Here is a 21499-nt window from a genome sequence, read left to right as displayed (position 1 = left end):
TCTTATTGGATGCTCTGCTAAGTAAACACATGTCTAAATTATGAGACCCCAAATGAAGTCAGTATTTTTAAATGCTTGTACTATGAATTATATACTTGCTACTGTAGCTTTGCTTGTTGCATTGCAGAAACATATGTGTATTGCATTAATCTTTGTTAAAAGAACTTGATATGAGGGCATACAATAAGTCATTTAAGTGTAACTTTTTATTTGAAATCAATTTGGGCCGGTGCCGTGGCTCAATAGGCTAATCCTCCGCCTTGCGGCGCCAGCACACTGGGTTCTAGTCCCGGTCAGGATACCGGATTCTGTCCTGGTTGCCCCTCTTCCAGGCCAGCTCTCTGCTATGGCCCAGGAGTGCAGTGGAGGATGGCCCAGGTACTTGGGCCCTGCACCCGCATTGGAGACCAGGATAAGTACCTGGTTCCTGCCTTCGGATCAGCGCAATGCGCCAGCCGTGGCGGCCATTGGAGGGTGAACCAATGGCAAAGAAAGACCTTTCTCTCTGTCTCTCTCTCTCTCTCACTGTCCACTCTGCCTGTCAAAAAATAAAAATAAAAAAATGAAATCAATTGATTTCAAAAATTTTAGTTTTTTAGATAGAACAACTTGTCTATATTTAGAATTATGTCACTAATATTTTGTGAAGGACTCACTAGTCAGGTACATTAATTAAAGGACATACTTTGGCTTGAGAGAGTAGAAAGTATGTATGGTCTAAAAACATTGTTAACCTATTTAAATGAGAGTGTTCTAGGTTAAAACCTAAATTCCAGTGAAAATGTAGCTATTAGGAATCATCTAGGATCTTATATCTGTCACAATAGGTAATTTTCATTTTTAAAGGTTTATTTGTAGAATTAGAGGCAGAATGAGATGGAGGGAGGGAGGGAGAGAGGGAGGGAGGAGAGAAGGAAAGATATCTTAACTATTTTCTACTCACTAGTTCACTCTCCAAATGGCTACAGCAGGGCCTGGGCTGGGCCAGGCCAAAGCCAGAAGCATGGAACTTCATCTGGGTCTTCCATGTGCATGGTAGGGGCCCAGGTACTTGGGGCATCATCCACTGCTTTTCTAGGCATATTTGCAGGCAGCTGGATCAGAAGTGGAGCAGCCGGGACTCTAAACTGAGCCTATATGGGATGTTGCATCACAGGCAGCACCTTAAGCAATGCCACTTCCAAAATAGGTATTTTAGATGTTTAAAAATTGCATTAGTGGAAGAGAGAGAAGCGTGAGCTTGTGTGAGAGTGCTCCCACCCACTGTTTCATTTCCCAAATAGCTACAAGAACTGGGACTAGGTTGAGCTGGAGCTGGTCTCCAACGTGGGTGTCAGGAACTCAGCAATTTGAGCCATCGCTGCTGCCTTCTGGGGTCTGCATTAGCAGGAAGCTGGAGTCAGGATCCAGAGCTGGGTATTGACAATAGGCATAGGCATCTTAACCTCCATTATTATGTATATGTCATATGCATAATAAAGCATGTTCACACAACTGAATATAAGATAAGCCATTTGAGCCTGGGACAAAGGACTGTCTATTTTTCACTCAAAAGAAATTGTTCTCTGGAGACATCTATTATAGATCAGTTTATTATGCAAAAGGGAAATACAGAGAATTAAACTTTTTTTGACAGGCAGAGTGGACAGTGAGAGAGAGAGAGAGACGGAAAGGTCTTCCTTTTTGGTTCACCCTCCAATGTCCGAAGGCAGGAGCCAGGTGCTTCTCCTGGTCTCCCATGGGGTGCAGGGCCCAAGCACTTGGGCCATCCTCCACTGCTCTCCCGGGCCACAGCAGAGAGCTGGCCTGGAAGAGGGGCAAGTGCGACAGAATCCGGCGCCCCGACTAGGACTAGAACCGGGTGTGCTGGCGCCACAGGTGGAGGATTAGCCTATTGAGCCGCGGTGCTGGCTTGAGAATTAAACTTTGAGAACCGTTATGTTCCTCATCCAGGCTGCTTCCCTGTTAGCACAACACCTCAATCACATATTCTTGGCCTTTTTGAAAAGAAAAAAAAATACAATATAAAACAAAAAATAACCTTTTCAAGATTGCTACAATATTTAAGTTTTTGTATGATAGGTTCAGGTTAAACTTGTTACTTTTCTCAGAGCTTAATTACCCAAATAATTTTCTATTTACTTGTTTTGTCAGGGCATAACTTTTCAAATAACAGTGGCTCCAGTGCTTCTGCCCAGATAAGGGCCATCTCAAACAGATCAGCAGACACCCACACTCAGCTTTGTAGTTGGGAAACAGTTGTCTGATGAGTGGCTGCAGATAAATTAGCTACTTTGTGCATTGTTCTTAACATGAAACATTCTAAGTAATTGCAGGATATAGGCAACTAGGTGTTTGCCAAGTACAGGTGAAATTCTTCTCTTTAGAGTGATACAATTTCAATCCTAAAACTATGTATATTTGAAACAAATTTGAAATATTTGCTGGTTCCTAGAAATACTCTGAATGTGCTTTCTAGAATACTGTGTTATGAAATGTATCAGGCTGAAGTGTTGGGACCACCCTCTCATTCCGTAAAGCTTATTTCATTGTAAGATGTATCATTTTGAAATGTTGGAACATTGTCTGTAACTGCACTGAGCTTATCTGACATGCCTGGGCTTTCCTCCTGCACTTGATTTCTCTCAGTGTGAAAATGTCACAGGACATTGAGCAGAGTGGGTTTAACGGGACAAATGGCTCGGGAAGTCCACACACCTGACGTTATGACATAGGCTCAGAAACCAGGAGATTAAGGGGAGAATTCTTTAAGATTGGCTTGTGATTCTTTGATACTCGGATTGAAGCACATTTCATGCAAAGAAGAGATGTGGGAAAGATATGCTTGCTCCCACCCCCCATATTTGGGATGTTAGCCCTGTTTCCATTTTTATGCACATGGATGGGTGTTGTGCAGTACTCTCTCATCTGCAGTTTTGGTATTGTATCATCACATTTGTTCTGTGATGAAAACACCCCACTGTTTTGTTCTTTTCTGTTTCCTAGAACTTAGATACTTAGTCTCCTTGTGGTGTTTCATAATAACTTTCCTTTCTCTTTTTGTTTTGTAGCTTTGAAGAAAGACGATACTGCCTTTGATGAGGTAGGTTAAATTTCTTTATCTAATGTTAGATGTATTAAATTACTGCCAGGTAAAGTCAGTAGGTGCCAGCTTCACACACACAGGTACGAATGCCTTAAAAACAGACGCACACGAGATGACGTCTGTTTACTCAGTTAAGAGTATCATTGCCAAATTTTAAATAGTCGAAATGAATTTTGGTAGCCATCAACAGAAATATGCTCTTTCTAAATAGGTAAACAAAGTAATTAAAAGGCACATATGGGCCTTCCGACTTCTTGCTGGTGATGGTGCCTGGGAACCTTGGTGTGACGTGTGTGCCTGGGACAAGTCTGGAGTTGTTGGGACGCTGGGCTCCATGTCCCACTTGCAGACCTCAGCCACCTCAGGGTGTGATGTGGTGCTGATGCCACTTATTGTCTGTCATTTCCCAGAGGGGGAGCTGACTCTTCCTGTTCCAGTTTCCCTATTCTTTATCAGATTTTTCTTGATCTACTTGCTAAGAAGTAGTTTAAAAAAAAAAACCATTCAAATAAGACAGAGGTTTCTTATATAATTAATAGCATCCTGAATGTGAGTTTTAAAGTCATACCCTTTGCTGAGATTTTGTAGTCTAAAGGACAATCACCAGAGAAATGTTTACAAATGTTTTCAGTGGTTTTTTTGTTTGCTTGCTTTTTTTTTTTTAAAGATTTGTTTTAATTATTTGAAAGGCAGAGTTACAGAGAGAGAGGGGGAAACAGAGAGAGCGGTCTTCTACCCACTGGTTCATCCCCAAATGGCCACAAAGGCAGGAATGGGCCAGGCCAAAGCCAGCAGCCAGGAGCTTCTTCTGGGTCTCCCACAGATTGAGGCTGCAGGGGCCCAAGCACTTGGGCCATCCTCCACTGCTTTCCCAGGCACATTAGGAGGGAGCTGGGTCGGAAGTGGGGCAGCCAGGTCTCAAACCAGGGCTCATATGGGATGCCAGTGCTACAGGCAGTGGCTTAACTTGTCTGCCACAATGCTGGCCCCACGAAATGGTTTTTTCTTTCCTTCCTTTTCTTTTTAAAATCAATTTATAGACAGAGCTCCAAAGCACTGGTTCCTTCCCAAGATGCCCACATTGACTGGGCCTGGGTGATGCCAGCCTGAAGGTAGAAGCTGTGAACACTTTCCAGGTCTCCTAGGTGGTATGGACCCAAGTACTTGAACCATCACCTACTGCCTCCTAGGCCCCACATTTGCAGGACGCTGGAATCAGGAGCTGGGTTTTGAACCTACGTACTCTGATACGGAACGGAGGCTTCTTAACCCACTAGGCTAAATGCTACTGAGTGAGGTGTTTCATTGTGCTTTAGTACCCGATCTATGTTGTAAACAGGGCCACAGGTACAGATATAGGATGTGTATTTATGTAGGACCACAGATGGAGGTGCACAATGTCTTTGCCCTACTGCTTAATTGAAAACATAAGTTAGTTTGGTTTGACCGTTTGATTTGCTTTGACAGTTGTGGATTCCGTGAAGTGTGCTGCCCGAGTTCCCTCTGCCGTGGTGCTTTAGAGAGGAAAGGGTGTTCGTGTGCATGGAAAGTCTCCTTGGCCATGTGGCTAGCCATGGTGCTCAGCAGGTTCACTCAGGAGGGACCTGCTCCAGGCTGGGCTTTCTGGATGCGGCCCGAGTCATTTGGCCGTCATGGTCTGGTGCTTCGTCTGCCGCACCTGTTCTTTTTCTCCCCTGGCTGAGCTCTGCAAAGCTGCTTGTCCCTGGACTCCAAAGCAACTTTACCTGCCAGCAGTCCTGTGATATCCTCTAAAACTTAATTCTAGTAGACGTGAAGCAATAGAGGAATCTTTTCTTCCCTACCCATAGTAGCTAATAATGGTGCTTTCCTCCAATCTGTGTTTCTGAAATTTCTGCAGTGTTAAGCGAGATCTTTTCAAGAGATGATTTTCTTTCTTCTTAGGATAAAACAGTGTGAGAATATTGGGCACCTATTCTCTGTTTATAAAGAAAGTTCTCCCCTCTAATTATGAAAGTAATTTGAGCTGGTGCCGTGGCTCAATAGGCTAATCCTCCACCTAGCGGCACCGGCACACCGGGTTCTAGTCCCGGTCGGGGCGATGGATTCTGTCCCGGTTGCCCCTCTTCCAGGCCAGCTCTCTTCTGTGGCCCGGGAAGGCAGTGGAGGATGGCCCAAGTGCTTGGGCCCTGCACCCCATGGGAGACCAGGAGAAGCACCTGGCTCCTGCCATTGGATCAGTGCGGTGCGCCGGCTGCAGCGCGCCAGCCATGGCGGCCATTGGAGGGTGAACCAATGGCAAAAGGAAGACCTTTCTCTCTGTCTCTCTCTCTCTCTCACTATCCACTCTGCCTGTCCAAAAAAAAAAAAAAAAAAAATTTAAGCTTACATGAAGAAAAGAAAAGGAGAGTCAAAAATATCTTTTCAATCCTGCTACATACATACAATCATGATTGAATGTTCTTTATTCCTTTTTTTCTCCATGTTTTAAAAAATATAGCCCATTATTGTATCTTATTTTTTCTTTAAACCTATAGTGTGGTATTTCCATTTGATTTGACAAACTCCTCCTAATCATCACCAGGAATTAAAGAACCCCTTTATTAACTCTACCGTGAATGAGCTTGAAAGCAAAACAGAACAAAGTAAGGCAGGCGTTTGGTGTAGTGGTAAGACACTGGCTGGGGTGCCTGTATCCCATGTTGGAGTTCTTGGGCTCTAGTGCTGCCTCTGCCTCTAATCCAGCTTCTTTCTAATGCACCTGGGAGGCAGTGGATGGTGACTTGGGGTCCAGCACGGAAGACCTAGGTGGAGTTCCTTGCTACTGGCTTCTGCCTGACTCAGCCCTGGCTGTTGGTGGCATTTGAGAGTGAACCAGTGGATGGAAGGTCTCTGGCTCTCTCTCCATCTCTCTTTGTCTCTTTCTCTCTGTCTCTGCCTTTCACATAAAATGAAAACAAATAAAGAAAAAAGATAACTAAGTTCAAGAAGTGTTGGCTATTCATTCATCAAAAGCCAAAAAACCAAACAAACTCCGCTAAAGCTGGAGCCCAGATGCAGGTCAGGGATGCATAAAACCTGCAGCCGCCTCCCATGTCCTCTTCTGGAACTGTGCAGAGTGAGAGGTGTGGATTTTCTAGTTTGAGACAAGGTCAGTCTTGATCTTTACACAGTGTTTTCCTTCCTCTATGGCACAAGAGCTAAATACTGTAAATCACTAAAATGTTAGAGCTGGGTGAAACATTGTCCATCATCATTTCCCAGCTCTGTCATTCCACAGATGAAGAAATTGGGGTCCAAATGGGCCAAGTAATTCACAGCTAAGCAGGGCAGGACCCAGGGCCAGCAGCCCGGGAGATGTTGCTGTTAAGGAAGGCATGCCTGGATGTATGCCTTAATGCAGCCGGCCTCCGATTGAGCAGTGAACTCCCTCGTTCCACACCTTCTATAAAAGAGAGATAATTTGTGTCTTTCTGGTAAGGTAGTTGAGAGCATAGATACACAACAGTAAATAAAGGTTCCAGAATAACGGTTGGTATAGTAAAAGTCTTATGTTTTTAAAGATTTATTTTATTTATTTGAAAAAGAAAGAAGGAGAGGAAGAGAGAGAGAGAGAGATAGGTTCTCCATCTGCTGATTCACTCCCCCACTTGGCTGCAATGGCTGGAGCTGTGCTGATCCGAAGCAGGAGCTAGGAGTTTTTCTGGGTCTCCCATGTGGGTGCAGGGGCCCAAGGACTTGGGCCATCTTCTGCTGCTTTCCCAGGCCATAGCAGAGAGCTGGATGGGAAGTGGAGCAGCCAGGAAGTATGGAACTGGTATGGTACCAGCATGGAACTGGTACCCATATGGGATGCTGGCACTGTGGGCAGTGGTTTTACCCGCTATGCCACAGCACCGGCCGCAGTAAGTCTTATAGTTGATATTCATTGCCACGGTTGTCATCATCATCATCATTGATCTCACCACGACATCCACCTTCTGTAGATGGAAGAGCGACATAGAGAATGGAAGGATTCAGATAGGAATTAAGAAGTAGAGCTGTGAGGAGAGTTAATTTCAGTGATTTCTCTAAAATCCCTTCCTTTGTGGTGGAGTAGAGAGTGATGGACCAGGTGTCCGGCCATGTGGATTCTCACTGGCATCCTCCTGGGTCCTTGGCAGAAGTTGTTTACCTTACACTCCTGAAGTCTTCTCTTTTCGTAAAGTGTATCACCTGGAATTTGATCTTCAGGTTGCTTGCTTGCTCTAACTGAGGGATTCTAAACAGCAAGACAGGCAGTGTAAGATTAGAATTTTATCAAGATCAGAACAGAGCCCCAGCTCAGTAAGAAGGACTGAGTTAATCTGTGGCCATTTTCAGAGTGTGGTGGTAGAAACTGTCTTGAACTCATTGCTTTCCACTTTTCCTCTCCTGGAGTGGGGTCTCTGCTGTCCATAGGAATTCAGTTCAGAGTGGAGAGTGGAAACCCCAGGGCTGGGTTGCATCTTAGTTATGTGGTAGGTGTGGCGGCTCTTTCCTTCCCTGGTATTTATGACCTGCAGGCTCCTTATCTGAAGGAGTGGCCTCCCACAGGGGGGCCTGAGGTGCTACTCCTGGCTTCCTGTGGAGGATTCCTTTGGGGTGTGTGTAAATGTTTGATCTTGAACAGAGGGCAGAAAATATAAAGTTAGTTATTTATTCTTAGACTGAAATACCCTGACTGCTAGTTTCAGAAGTATACTCAGGAACCGTAGGCTAGTGCTTGTGTAAAGTGGGCCACACTCGTGCATGTGTGTCTGTGGACGTGCTTGCCTGTGAACTGCTTGGGAGTTAGGTATTGAGAACTTTGGGTATTTACACTGATCGGCAAACAACGGGGGATTTTGCTCAAGGCCATGGTAACTGCAGAGGTTGTTTTAATAATGATCAGCTTGCCTTTCATTCACCCCGTGCTTGTGCCCTGACTATAACATTTGCTGTTGTAAGCTCTGGAGGTTTGGTCTACCCATTTTTTTTTTTTTTTTAAGATTTATTTATTTGAAGTGCAGAGTTGGGGAGAGAGAGAGAGATATCTTCCATCTATTGGTTTACTCCCCAAATGGCTGTAAAGGCCAGCGCTGGGCCCATCTAAAGCCAGGGGCCAGAGCTTCCTCAGGGTCTCCCATGTGGGTGCAGGGGCCCAAGGACTTGGGCCATCTTCTACTGCTTTCCCAAGCCTTTAGCAGGGAGCTGGATCAGAGGTGGAACAGCCAGGACTTGAACCAGCACCCATATGGGATGCTGGTGCTGCAGGCAGTGGCTTTAACTGCTACGGCACACCACTAGCCCCTGGTCTATGCATTTGACTTAGATGCACCAATCATTTATAAGGATATCCCAAGTAAAACTTGATGCATTTTAGTACCTCCTCCTTCCCAGTTTCTTGTTATTTGCATTTTCAGTGTTTGGCATGATATTTAGCCAAGATAAAGGGGCTGGAGAAGTAATTGTTGAGGAAGTAAGTGGTGGAAGGTGAAGGAAGATAGATCATAGTTTTGTGTCGTAGTTTTTGGTGACATTGTGATGAGAACCTCCAGTAAGTGTGAACTTCGTGCCTGTGATGCTAATGCAGAACTTTCCAGTGTCTTTTAGCTTTTCTCACTAGTAAATGCCGGCCAGTGTCCCATGAGTGTCCTCATTCTTCCCAGGCAGTGAACAATGGTTCCCCTATGACTGCATAGGGGAATTTTTGAATCTTATTTTTGGTTTACTGATTTGTTTTAGGATAAAAACAGTGCTCAATATATAAAAGATCAGGAAGTGCAGTTAGTCTCTGCTGACAGAGTATGGCCACACAGAAAAACTTTTGAACTTTGGAGACAAAAGCCCCAATTAAGTGTATGTATGTGTAAGAAAGAGTTGGGAATGTCCACAGCTACAGCATGCGTAAGTTGAGAGGTTAAATGGGGTAGTTCTGCTCCATGCCTGTTATTTAGCTCAGATGAGGTTCACTATGTTGACTGCATGGCTTTTGGATATGAAATACAAAAAATTTATTGACAGAAAAGAGCCTTAGCCAGCGCCGCCGCTCACTAGGCTAATCCTCCACCTGTGGTGCTGGCACTCCGGGTTCTAGTCCTGGTTGGGGTGCCGGTTCTGTCCTGTTTGCTCCTCTTCCAGTCTAGCTCTCTGCTGTGGCCCGGGAGGGCAGTGGAGGATGGCCCAAGTCGTTGGGCCCTACACCTGCATGGGAGACCAGGAGGAAGCACCTGGCTCCTGGCTTCAGATCAGCAGAGCGCGCCGGCCGTAGCAGCCATTTGGGGAGTGAACCAATGGAAGGAAGACCTTTCTCTCTATCCTTTCTCTCTGTATCTCTCTCTCACTGTTTAACTCTGCCTGTCCAAAAAAAAAAAAAAAAAGACCCTTAAGTTTCATTTGTTTATTGTATATAACTGACTTATAATTGAACACCTTATATGTTTATTAGGTGACCATTTATGAATTTTCCAATTATCTGCTCTGTTTCTGAGTTGGAAAGGCACTCATTTTGGCATTTTCTGACTACTTTTTTCATTTGAAGCCTAGGAAAATATGAATACAGAAAAATCTTAAAATTTTTTCCGTAGATCTGTGGGTATTCCAACCAGATTTTTATAGGTTAACTTGCTTATTGTATGTTTCATGTAACAGTTCTCTTGGCTGGATGGAGACAGTTTGTATCAACGTTAGCTTCTAGTCCCCGCCTCTTTTTGTTATTTTGTGTGAAGATATCTGGGAAGCCTGAGATGATAAAGGTGGCAGTGATTTTTATGAGATTTAGTGTATGGGTTAGATACAAACAGGATTTGGAGGTATTCCTGGTCAGTGTTTTCCATTTGTTTGGAGTGGTGGGAGCTGGTTCCCTCTTTCCTTTGCTTTCACTGTGGCTGCCATGGGCGGTCTCATGGGTGACATGTCCGTTGTGTGCGGCAGTCCAGCTTCAGGGTTCCCCGACTTCCTCATGTCACAGCTGTTTCACCCAAGCTTGGTTTCTAGGGGAACTGGGTCATTTCACTGGGACTGCCACAAACCTAAGGCACTGAAACCCAGTGACCGTTTTTGCCTCTTAGCCCTCGGACTCCTGCTGTCCCCCCTATCTCTCCTTTGCTGGTTTTCAGGTTCTAGGTGGCCCTTCTGCCCACCCTGTCCCATGCTCCCAACCCACAACCTCTCCCCCTCCTTTGATTCCTTCTCTGTTCCCTGCTGGCGTGTCCCTCTCTTGCCAGTACATCAGTGGCCTCCCCCTTCGTACTTTGCTTGCACTCTACTCTGCCAGCCCTCGATTTTGACCTGACAGCTTTCCCTCTGCTACCTGAGGAAAGCACTCCATAGATAAACATACCATTTCCAGTCTTAGCTGGAAGCACAGGCAAGTGGACAGTCTTGCATGTGTGTCCCCTTGTCCTAGACCTTTCTCCTGTTGGGCCCTTTTCACTCCCCTGGAGCCTTCGACCTGCCCTCCTCTGGCCCACCCTCCCTTTGAGGATGGCTTTCTCTCCATATTAGTTATCTAGAACTTCCAGAAATCTGATGAACTCATGGTCAGGAGATCAGAAGTCCAAAATCAGTCATTCTTCTGAGGGCTATAGGGTCAGGATCTGGGCCAGACTTCTCTGCTTAGCTTGTGTTTGGCCATCTTCTACCGAGTCATTTTACAGTGTCTTCCCTCACTTCATACTTGTCTTTCCACACATCCACTTTTTGTGAGGACTGTGACCATGTCGCTTAGGTAGGTGCTCCACATACTGTAGGATGACCTCCTCTTGATTTAACTAATTATATCTGCAACAACAAAATTTAATAGTGTTCTGACGTGCTGGGGGTTAAGACTTCAACATATGAGCTTTTGGTAGACACAGTGAAACCTATAACACTCTCCAGCTTCTTAGAATAATTAATAATGTTAGACATCACCTTCCACTGCACTGTGCACCCTTATACGTTCCAATCTTATTTCCATTTTCCTGATCTCAAACAAGGAGGTGTCTTTTCTCCTGTCCCTGGCCAGTTTCTCCTGTTCTCTCTGCTTTTTCCCTTCCTTTCTATTCAGAAGCTTGCATAACTGATGCTCCTTTCTTTTCTGTATTTGCTGTCTCCCTGCCTACATTTTTGTTTTCCAAAAAGATTTACTTACGCATTTGAAAGACATTGCAAATGCCACCACCAACAAGGTCAAAGTCAGGGGCTAGGGAATCCAGCTAGTTCTCCCACAAGTGTGGCAGGGGCCCAAGCACTTGGGTCATCATCTGCTGCTTTCCCAGGTGCATTAGCAGGGAGCTGTTCGGAAGCTGGCACTCTGATATGGGAAGCTGGCATCACAAGCAGCAACTGGCTGCGCCACATTGCTGGCCCCTGCGTTGTCTGTTTTAAGGAACTTTTGCCACAGGCTCTGAGCACACTCTGTCTTCTCCAGTCTCTCTCTCTCTTTCTTTCTTTTTTTTTTTTTTAAAGATTTATTTTATTTATTTGAAAGACAGAGTTACGGAGAGATGTAGAGCCAGAGAGAGAGAGAGAGAGAGAGAGAGAGAGAGGTCGTCCATTCCACTGGTTCACTCGCCAAATGACCGTAATGGCCAGAGCTGAGCTGATCTGAAGCCAGGAGCTTCTTCCAGACCTCCCACGCAGGTGCAGGGGCCCAAGGAGTTGGGCCATTTTTATTTATTTATTTATTTTATTTTTTGACAGGCAGAGTGGACAGTGAGAGAGACAGAGACAGAGAGAAAGGTCTTGCTTTGCCGTCGGTTCACCCTCCAATAGCCGCAGAGGCCAGCACACCCCGCTGATCGGATGCAGGAGCCAGGTGCTTCTCCTGGTCTCCCATGGGGTGCAGGGCCCAAGCACTTGGGCCATCCTCCACTGCACTCCCAGGCCACAGCAGAGAGCCGGCCTGGAAGAGGGGCAACCGGGACAGAATCTGGCACCCCGACCGGGACTAGAACCCGGTGTGCCGGTGCTGCAAGGCGGAGGGTTAGCCTAGTGAGCCGCAGCGCTGGAATTGGGCCATTTTTGTACTGCTTTCCCAGGCCATAGCAGAGAGCTGGATAGGAAGTGGAGCAGCCGGGACCCAAACCGGTGCCCATGTGGGATGCCGGCACTGCAGACGGCAGCTTTAGCTGCTATGCCACAGCGCCAGCCCCCTCCAGTCTCTTTCATCATCACTGAAGCTCTTTGTCCTGTGATCATTTTTTCAATCTGTTCTTTGCTTTGGCTACTTGCTTATTCTGCTCACATCAGTGTGGCTGACTCAGCTTGCTCTTCTGAACTCTTGAATTCCACAACCAGATGTCCAACTTCCCTTGAAGTGTTTCTGCCTCCATATCTCACAGTCACGTCAATCTTAGCACAAACAGAATATCACTAATTCCTACATGTCCCAAACCTACCCTTTCTTCCCTGTCTCAGCAGTGGCTCTACCAGCCACATGATCTTTGAAGGCAAAAACCTGATGCCATCCTAAACTTGTCTGCAAACTGCACATTCAGGCATTAACTTGGTTCTTGCTCCTATCTGCCTTTCTGCTCTGATCAAACAGTTGTCTCCACTTGGGTACCCTCACTGTCATTCCAGCTGCCCCTCTAAGTTCAGAACCTCTTCACCTTCACCTGCTACTCGTTGGTAAGTCGTCATTGGTGTCACTTGCTTCATTTCTCACTCTTCCACTCCAGCCTTCCCCAAACATCTTTCTTGTCATGATACGCCCCTGCTCAGAGGTCATGCAGCAAGTGTTTTCTGAGCTCTGTTTTAGGTCAGGCTCTGGGTGTTCTGTCAGCCTGATTGTCCATCTTGTCCATCTTACAGGGTCCAGGCTTAATTGACATTTACAGGTTGACCAGCTCCTAGTATCTTGCAGTGTTGGGTTTGGACAGACAGATTCAATCTCATTCTCTTTTACAGTAAGATTTTAAGTTATTTTATACCCTATGGTTCACCATGTTGATGTTTGCCAACCCTAGATGCTGTGTACCTGTCCCATGCATGTTGTCTAGAGATTTTTCAGTCTCTCTTTTGCCTATGCCAGTAACCTAGTAAGTAATTATATTTCAAATGCAACATATTGGATCACTGAAAAAGAACCTCACTTCCTCATTGGAAATTTAGTTTAGATTTTTGGATGCTTAAAGGCTTCTGTGCTTCAATTTTTTTTTCTTTCTATAAATATTTGATCAGATTTACCATCTCCATAATTATGGTAGACATGATTACCATAATTACTCCTAGTTCTAGACGGTGGCTAGCATGTCTGGGTAATGCTGTAAGGACTCAGATTGGAAGTGAGTACATGTCACAAAATGCAAAATAAATGTATGATATCTGGGAGAATCAGCCACTTGCACATTCCTAATTCCCAGTGAGGCAGAATGTTGCAGAAACAGAAGCCATGAGTAATGCCCTCTTGTGCGCACCCTTCCTTCTGACAGGAGGCTCAGTAGCCAGCTCTCCCCAACAGAGACTCCCACTGCCTCCTGGGCAGTGCTCCGATTTGCATGTCTGAATTCATTTTTAGAAGGCTGACCTTTGGTGGAGGAAGTCTTTCAGTGCAACCTACTTACTTAAGACTCTCTTCAACAAAGATGAAAATGGGCCCAGAGTTGCCTAACTGTGAGTGGTTGAGATCATGTGGTCCCCATACCAGGGCCCTAAGGTAAACTGAAATCAGCTAAGCCAGGGGTCAGGGTTTCCTAAAGCTGATGTTTTTTTTTTTTTTTTTTTTAAAGTCCTAAAACACACTTAACTGTTCCTATTCTTGGCATCATAAATTTGTGAATGACATAATTAGAAAATACTGGACCAACAGTTTGCTGTCAGTTTGGCAAGCTTAACTTCTTCAGGATGCATGAGTGTCTGCAGTTTCCTGAAGGAGATCTTTCACCATTTAAAGACAAAAGTTGAAATAGTACTCTTTTTTTTCTATTTTATTTTCAAAAGTAAAGTTTTTTTTCACTGTTTAGTTTTAAATTTTGCTTTTATTTTAGTTTTATTCACTTTTTTTTTTTTTTATTTTTGACAGGCAGAGTGGACAGTGAGAGAGAGAGACAGAGAGAAAGGTCTCCCTTTTGCCGTTGGTTCACCTTCCAATGGCCGCCGCGGCCGGCACGCTGCGGCCAGCGCACTGCGCTGATCTGATGGCAGGAGCCAGGTGCTTCTCCTGGTCTCCCATGGGGTGCAGGGGCCCAAGTACTTGGGCCATCCTCCACTGCACTCCCGGGCCACAGCAGAGAGCCGGCCTGGAAGAGGGGCAACCGGGACAGAATCTGGCGCCCCAACCGGGACTAGAACCCGGTGTGCTGGTGCCGCAGGCGGAGGATTAGCCTAGTGAGCCGCAGCGCCAGCCTATTCACTCTTTTTAATTGACTTGTTTTAAGCATATAAGCTTGATGAACATCTTTAACTTTTTTTTCAATGATTGGATACAATTGGCATGCTATTTGTGATGGAGTGATAATGTACAGCATTATGTGCTTAACTTTTAAATGATGAGATTGATAGTTTTCTTCATATGTCTTAATAGCTACTCTAAATTCTGTGATATTAAATCCTTTATGGATGGATAAGGAATGTGTTGAAAGAAAATCTTAGTTTTTTTTTTTTATGACATAGAGTTAATGCACAAGAAAATTGTTTCCAAGTAGACTTGTACATGCAAACTAAAATACTTCATGTAGGTGCTCACTTGACTTCTCACTGGTTAAAAATACGCTTTCCAATCCTGTGACTCATGCTTGGAAGGAGTGACGGAGTCTTGGAATTGGACATAGAACCCAGGGAGTCTTGGAACCTCCACTTCTGTGTAGTTTTCTTGTGTTTCCCCAATCGCTGGAGTCGCTGATATGGGAGGTGTGCAAGTGTGAGGCGTTGAAGGTGTCTTCACACACTCAGAATTTGGAAATTACCTTTCCGGCCCCGCAGGCCTCAACCACGTGATTACAGTTCTCCTCCAATGAGCCCAAACAGTGATGTGTGCAAATACTTTCCTTAAAGACAAAAACAAAAAGATTGTGTCAGTCTCTGAGTTGCTTTAATACATTTTCTTGAGTGAGGTGGAGTAGCAGTTAGAGTGCCAGGGATTTGGCATGTTCCAGGGTTTGCCGTGGGAATGTGCCAAGTATGAAATGATCACCGTGGCGTGTGTCTTAGTGGAAATAAATGGAAGTGTATTTCTCTGGTCTGTTCTTTGTCCTAAGGCCAGGTTATGACTCTAATTTAGTTTTCTAGGAGCATTAGGTTTTCTGTTTGAAAGCAGTTGCGAAAGAAGATTGTTCCGGTGCTCTGAAGTGGTAATGACCAGGTTGGAGGTGGAGGGCAAGAGTCTCTTGACTATTCTCTGAAGATTTGGGTGTCATCTTTTCACTTCCCCTATAAAAAATCATGGGCTTTGATGTTTTTTTGAAAAAAAAAAAAAAAAAATTCGGCTTCTGGGGGCTGGCATTGTAGCACAGCAGGGTAAACTGCCACTTGGTGCACCTGCACACTGTATTTGAGTGCCCATTGAAGTCCTGGTTACTCCACTTTCCAGCCAGCTTCTTGCTAATGTGTGTGGAAGGCAGCAGGTGATGGCCCATTTCCTTGAGTCCCTGCCACTCACTGGAAGACCCAGATGGAGTTACTGTCTGTTGTGGACATCTGGGGAAGTAAACTCAGTAGAAGATTTCTCTCTCTCTCTCTCTCTCTGCCTTTTAAAAAAGATTTATTCATCTTATTTGAAAGGCAGATTTACAAAGAAATTGAGACAGAGAGAGAGGCAGAGAGAGAGAGAGAGATCCTCCAAATGCTGGTTCACTCCCCAAATGCCTGAAACGACTGGAGCTGGGGTCATCTGAAGCCAGGAGCCAGGAGCTTCCTTTGGTTCTCCCAGGTGAGTACAGGGGCCCAAGCACTTGGGTCATCCTCTGCTGCTCTCCCAGGTGCACCTGTAGGAGCTGGATCAGAAGTGGAGCAACTGGAAGTTCAACCAATACCCATATGGGATGCCTGCCCCATTGGCAGCGGCCTAACTGCTAGTCCACAGCACAGGCACCAAATAAACACATCCTTAAAAAAAAAAACCACAAACACACAAACAAAAAACTCAAAGTATTGCTGTTCAGTTAGCTGGGGTTTTTTTGGGGACTGTATTTCTCAGGTGTGTTCAAATGATAAAAATGAGAGTGAGGCGGGTGCCGCGGCTCACTAGGCTAATCCTCCACCTTGCGGCGCCGGCACACGGGGTTCTAGTCCCAGTTGGGGCGCCGGATTCTGTCCCGGTTGCCCCTCTTCTAGGCCAGCTCTCTGCTGTGGCCCGGGAGTGCAGTGGAAGATGGCCCAAGTGCTTGGGCCCTGCACCCCATGGGAGACCAGGAAAAGCACCTGGCTCCTGGCTCCTGCCATCGGATCAGCGCGGTGTGCCGGCCGCAGCGTGCCGGCCATGGTGGCCATTGGAGGGTGAACCAACAGCAAAGGAAGACCTTTCTCTCTGTCTCTCTCACTGTCCACTCTGCCTGTCAAAAAAAAAAAAAAAAAAAAAAAAAGAGTGAGCCACTTTTTTTTTTGTGAACTTTAAAGAATTTTTACTTATTAGAGAGAGAGAGAGAGAGAGATCTCATCTCATCTCATCTCTCTTCTAATGGTTTACTCCTCAAATTCCTGTAACAGATAGGGCTGGATGGGGTTGAAGGGCTTCAGCCTGTGTGGCATGACTAAGACCCCCAGGACTTGAGTGGTGCACATTAGCAGGTAGCTGGAATAGAGAGTGGTGGCAGGACTTGAATCCAGGCACTGTGACATAGGATATGGACATCCAGGTGGTGCCATAACCACTATGTCAAATGCCTGTCCAGAGAGCCACTTTAAAAATATGTTGTTAAACTGTAAGGATGCTTCAATAAGTTCTTGGAAAATGGAATTAAAGGATTATTTTGATGCAGAAAATTTTTGAAACTCATGCATGGTTTTCTCATAATACACCTTTGCATGAAAATATTTTTTTTTATTTGACAGGAGAGGTATAGATAGACAGAGAGAGATCTTCCTTCCGTTGGTTCACCCCCAATCCGAAGCCAGGAGGCAGGTGCTTCTTCCCGGTCTCCTATGCGGGTGCAGGGACTCAAGCACTTGGGTCTTCCTCCACTGCCTTCCAGGGCCACAGCAGAGAGCTGGACTGAAAGAGGAGCAACCAGTACCAGAACCCAGTGCCCACATGGAATGCCGGCACTGCAGGCAGAGGACCAACCAAGTGAGCCATGGCGCCGGCCCCTGCATGAAAATTTTTGAAGAGTTGTGTATGGATTTCAAATTTTCTTTTGCACTGAAGTAAACTTATCTTTTAATTCCATTTTTTCATGAGCTTCTTAGAGTACTTTTGTATTAGACAGGAGTTGAAGATGAATATTGGTACAATCACATTCATGCAATTGGAATGTTTTGGAATGGTTCTTGTTTTCAGATCTTGCTTTCAGATTTTTGACTTAGAAAATATAGTCTTATTTTTATAATTGCGTATATATTAATATATCAGATTAATGTTCAGATAGTTTAGCTAAAAGAAAAATTAAGACTGTTGTAAAGCTTTTTAACAAGGAAAACAATATGTAAAACTTACTCTACTAAAGATAAAAATGAGTAAATGGTTACTTGTTTGATTTTAGTGAAAACACTTTTAATTAACTTAAATTATAAAGAAGAGATAAGATTGATGAGATAAAATTGTGTGTTAGTAAGATCCATTCAAAGCATGAATTGCAAACTCTTGTGTGTGGTAGGTATCATTTATTTTAAGGCTTGAGCTGTATTGCTCTCTTCATGTCTACAGAGACTGTGATGGGGCGTGTGCTGCAGTGCTTGCTGCTTTTCTCTTAAAAGGCCGACTATTTAATTTTAGAAATGAGCATCTCTGGGTCATTAGATATTGGGGTTCAGGTGTGCAAAAGGCTTGGTAACATATGGCCTGTCCCCAGATGCCCTCATTGAGCTCAGAGCTTTCCCCAAGAGGCTTGCCTTAGTTTATCTAAATGATATGTAGCATGTACAGCAGAAAGGGGCTTTAGTCTTAAAAGGAAAAAATAATTAGGTGTTTTGCAAGATACACCACAAATTTTATAGCATAGAATACATACATTTTTGTATAGTTATTAGAAGATAAAAATATTAGAGCATATGTGATAGGCATTAATTTTGTTACCACAGTTTCGAATGAATGAGGGACTATTTTTAGCCTTCCCTTATTTTATCATCTTAGAGACATATTTTTCTCCATTTGAATATTTTTAAGCAACACAGTCAGGCCTGTTAAACTCACCCTGTCCCCCCTTTCTTTTTTTTAAGTTTCAGAACTTTTCCTTCTTATTGCAGTTACATGTTTTAGATCAAATAAAGTTGATATATGGTATTGTGAAAAGTAATTATGCTGCTTGCAGAAAACAAAAAAATATAAAAAAGTATGAGATAAAAGCTACGATGTTAAGGTGAAAACAGACATTGTCGGTGGAATGTGACGTCAGCTTTGTAAGACAGGGACAGGTCCTCCTGCATCCATAGTGTGCTGCCCTCTGGGAGAAGGGAGAATACATGCATTGGCACATCGTGGGAAGAAGGGCAAGAGCCAGCGTTCTTACAAAGCAGCAACTGGTGTCTGGCAGAAATTCTTGCCAACAGATGGTTTTTCCTAAGGAGGCATAACAGTATGTGAACCTGAAAGATTCCTACAGTAGATCTATGTCAGTTTCAAGAAGGTGCACCCCTTTCACAGAGAGAGAAACTGAGTCCAGGGAGATTAAATAGGTAATAAAACAACACAGCTGAAGAGAACGCAGTTGATAACGTGTTCTGGAATCACGGGGGTCTCTTCTGAATTGCTCTTGGCATCCTACATTTCAGTCTCAAGGTTATGCTACATCTCTGCTTGTACAGCTGTTTTTTATTTGGATGTAGGCGTGGCTTGGGTGGAAGTGTTTGGTGAGATTTTTCTGTTAATTTGTTTAATAAAGAGTTTTGTGCTGGACGTTACTGCTCTGCAGACTGTGAAGGCAGTGGACCATTGCCTGTTGGGTGAAGTGCTGTGGGCCTCCTTGGTGAGCTGTGGGCTGCTGGAGCCGAGAGGCCTGGTGGGAGCTGGTGCTGGTGTGTGTGGTAGCTGGCATGTTCCAGAAGTGTGTCAGAATGTCTTTCAAAGGGTGTAAATTGCCTTCATGGAATAAGGCAACGTGATTGAATATTGAACAGTAAAGTGTCAGATAAATTCATTCTGTTTCTTCTGACTATATACACTTGAATTATTACCTTGTGTATGTGTAGCAACTCTAGCTTTATTTTTATTTCATATTGTGACAGCTGAAATCTTTGTGAAGGTTAAAATACAGAGGAAATGGGCAGATCTCTTTAATATTTATGTCTTGGTGAGAAAAGACTTCAGGTGGGCACAGAAGAGACGTTGAATACTGTGCATCCTCTTATTAGTGCGATAGGTACTGAGAACAGAAATAGGCCAGTTCTTTTTCGTCTCCTTTTCCTGTGCTTCCAGTGTCACTGGATTTTGTTTGCTTTTTCCCCCTGGAAACAGCTGGGTTTTGGCAGGGACAGGAAGCTGCATCTTGCCAGGCACTGGGCTCCTTTGCTCTGAAGCCTCTCATGGCCCAGGCACTGGTCCAGGACATCAAGTGACCCTCTGGCTGATTGTTCTGTCTGCGTAGCAGTGACAGAAGACGTTTACGGTGGATGTGTAGTGCAGGCACGGGGAGAAAGGAAACGCTGCAGGCCAGAAATGTGGGTGTTTTATAATGATTTCCCCCCATTCTGCTGTTGGACAAGAGTCAGGGCTCTAAAAAGCCTTGGACTCTGATGCTCTCCACTGTCTCCTGAACTACTTCTGGAGTGGATGTCATCAGTTTGCTTTGTGTCCTACTTTCAGCACCAATGGAAGTGGGCAGGTTTGAGGGTGGTTTCTTCTGTGGTACCATTTGGACTCAGAAGTAGGAGAATTTGTTCCTGGTTAGCACTTTTACTTTTTTTTTTTTTCCTTCTTTTGATGAAAAGAGCAGAGAAGTAAAATCTCAGTATCAGTTTCCTGTCACCAAGCTCACTCAGTTCATATTCACTCTGAAAATGAACATGTTTGCCAGCCCTTCCTGGTCTTTGGGAAGCATTTGACGTCCACCTGGTCCACTCGAGAGCCCAGGACTGCGGGGACTGGCAGCTGGAGTGAGGTGTGATGGGTGTGTGGTGTCAGCTCTTTCCCTTCAGGGGATGCTGTCCAGAGGGTGAAAGAAGGGAAAGAAATGAAGCTAAGTCAGTGTTTCCCTGTTTCCATCTATTGCTCGGTGTTGATTCAGTGATATTTAGCATTCCTAGAGCTTTTAAACCCATTTCTGATAACCCAGGTGACAAAGATAGAAGGGTTTAAGAGAACTGGCTGTTTGATTAAGGATACAGTAGAAGTCTCAGAGATTACATTTGAAAACCTTATTTTCTGAGAGTTCTATTTTTTACATTATAAAATAATATCTATTCATTAATAGAAAAGTAAAAAAATGCAGATTATATAGAGAGAAATTGAAAGTTTACAAAAATAGAATTTGTATTTGATAACTTTTTTTTCTTCGATATTTTAAAATAGAGTTTTTTCCCCCATTCAGGAATATGGTGTGTCCCACTATTGTTGAAGGCATTTTTAAAAATATAACATGAAGAGCTCTTCACAAAGTATTACAGTTTTCTTAATATTTGTGTCTTGGCTTTTCTTTTTCATCTGCCTTTAACACTCTTTTAAGACATTTAAAAATAGTTACTAATTGAGTGAGAACTAATTTTTATTGTCTCTACTATAGATTTTTATGAATAGACTTTATGTTTTGCATTTTTACTAAACTCTCTTGGTTCTAATATTTTTCAGAGGACTCCTTTGGGTTTTCCAGGTATATAATCATGTCATCCACAAATAGTTTATTTTTTATCTCTTCCAGTTTGCCATGAAATGATTTTATCACTTCTTTTTTTCATGATGCTTATAACTTTCTAAATTAAAGTTGTTATTTTTCTTTATATCTCAGATGAGTATTTTTCAGTATAAAAATGTTAATGACCATGAAATACTGCTTATTTCAACTTCTCTGATATTTAGAAATCAGAGTGTCTGTAGGTACATTTGATAGCAAGTTTTGTTGGTGAAGTTTTTAATTTCACTTTTTTAAATTTATTTTTTAAGGAATACAAATTTCATAAGTATAGCTTTAGGAATGTAGTTTTTCATCCCACCATACCCACCCTCCCACCCATACTCCCACCCTGCTCTTCCTCCTCCCTCTCCCCTTCCCAGTCCCATTCTCCTTTAAGATTCATTTTCAATTAACTTTGTACACAGAAGACCAACTGTATACTAAATAAAGATGAGTTTTTAAAGCATGGTGTGTTAGAGAACTGCTAGTTACGTTTAATTATTTGAAAGCT

At 43.9% G+C, this 21499-nt stretch overlaps 1 protein-coding gene across 9 annotated transcripts in view; it reads left to right on the top strand.

Moving 5' to 3' along the window:
* Positions 1 to 21499, top strand: part of CDK14 (cyclin dependent kinase 14) — a 742587-nt gene that overhangs the window by 122907 nt on the left and 598181 nt on the right. For 8 of the 9 annotated variants that reach the window (XR_011382804.1, XM_070058416.1, XM_070058421.1 and 5 more), the window contains one exon: positions 3072 to 3103. Coding sequence is in view for 6 of the 8 variants with exons in the window: in XM_070058416.1 (XP_069914517.1) it covers positions 3072 to 3103 (32 nt within the window). In the remaining 2 variants the exon portion in view is untranslated. 9 annotated transcript variants of the gene reach the window in all.

Source organism: Oryctolagus cuniculus, chromosome 16, assembly GCF_964237555.1.
Source record: "Oryctolagus cuniculus chromosome 16, mOryCun1.1, whole genome shotgun sequence".
NCBI classification, from domain to species: domain Eukaryota; kingdom Metazoa; phylum Chordata; class Mammalia; order Lagomorpha; family Leporidae; genus Oryctolagus; species Oryctolagus cuniculus.
Note: the sequence above shows the minus strand (reverse complement) of the source record. Positions and strands in the feature narration are given on the sequence as shown.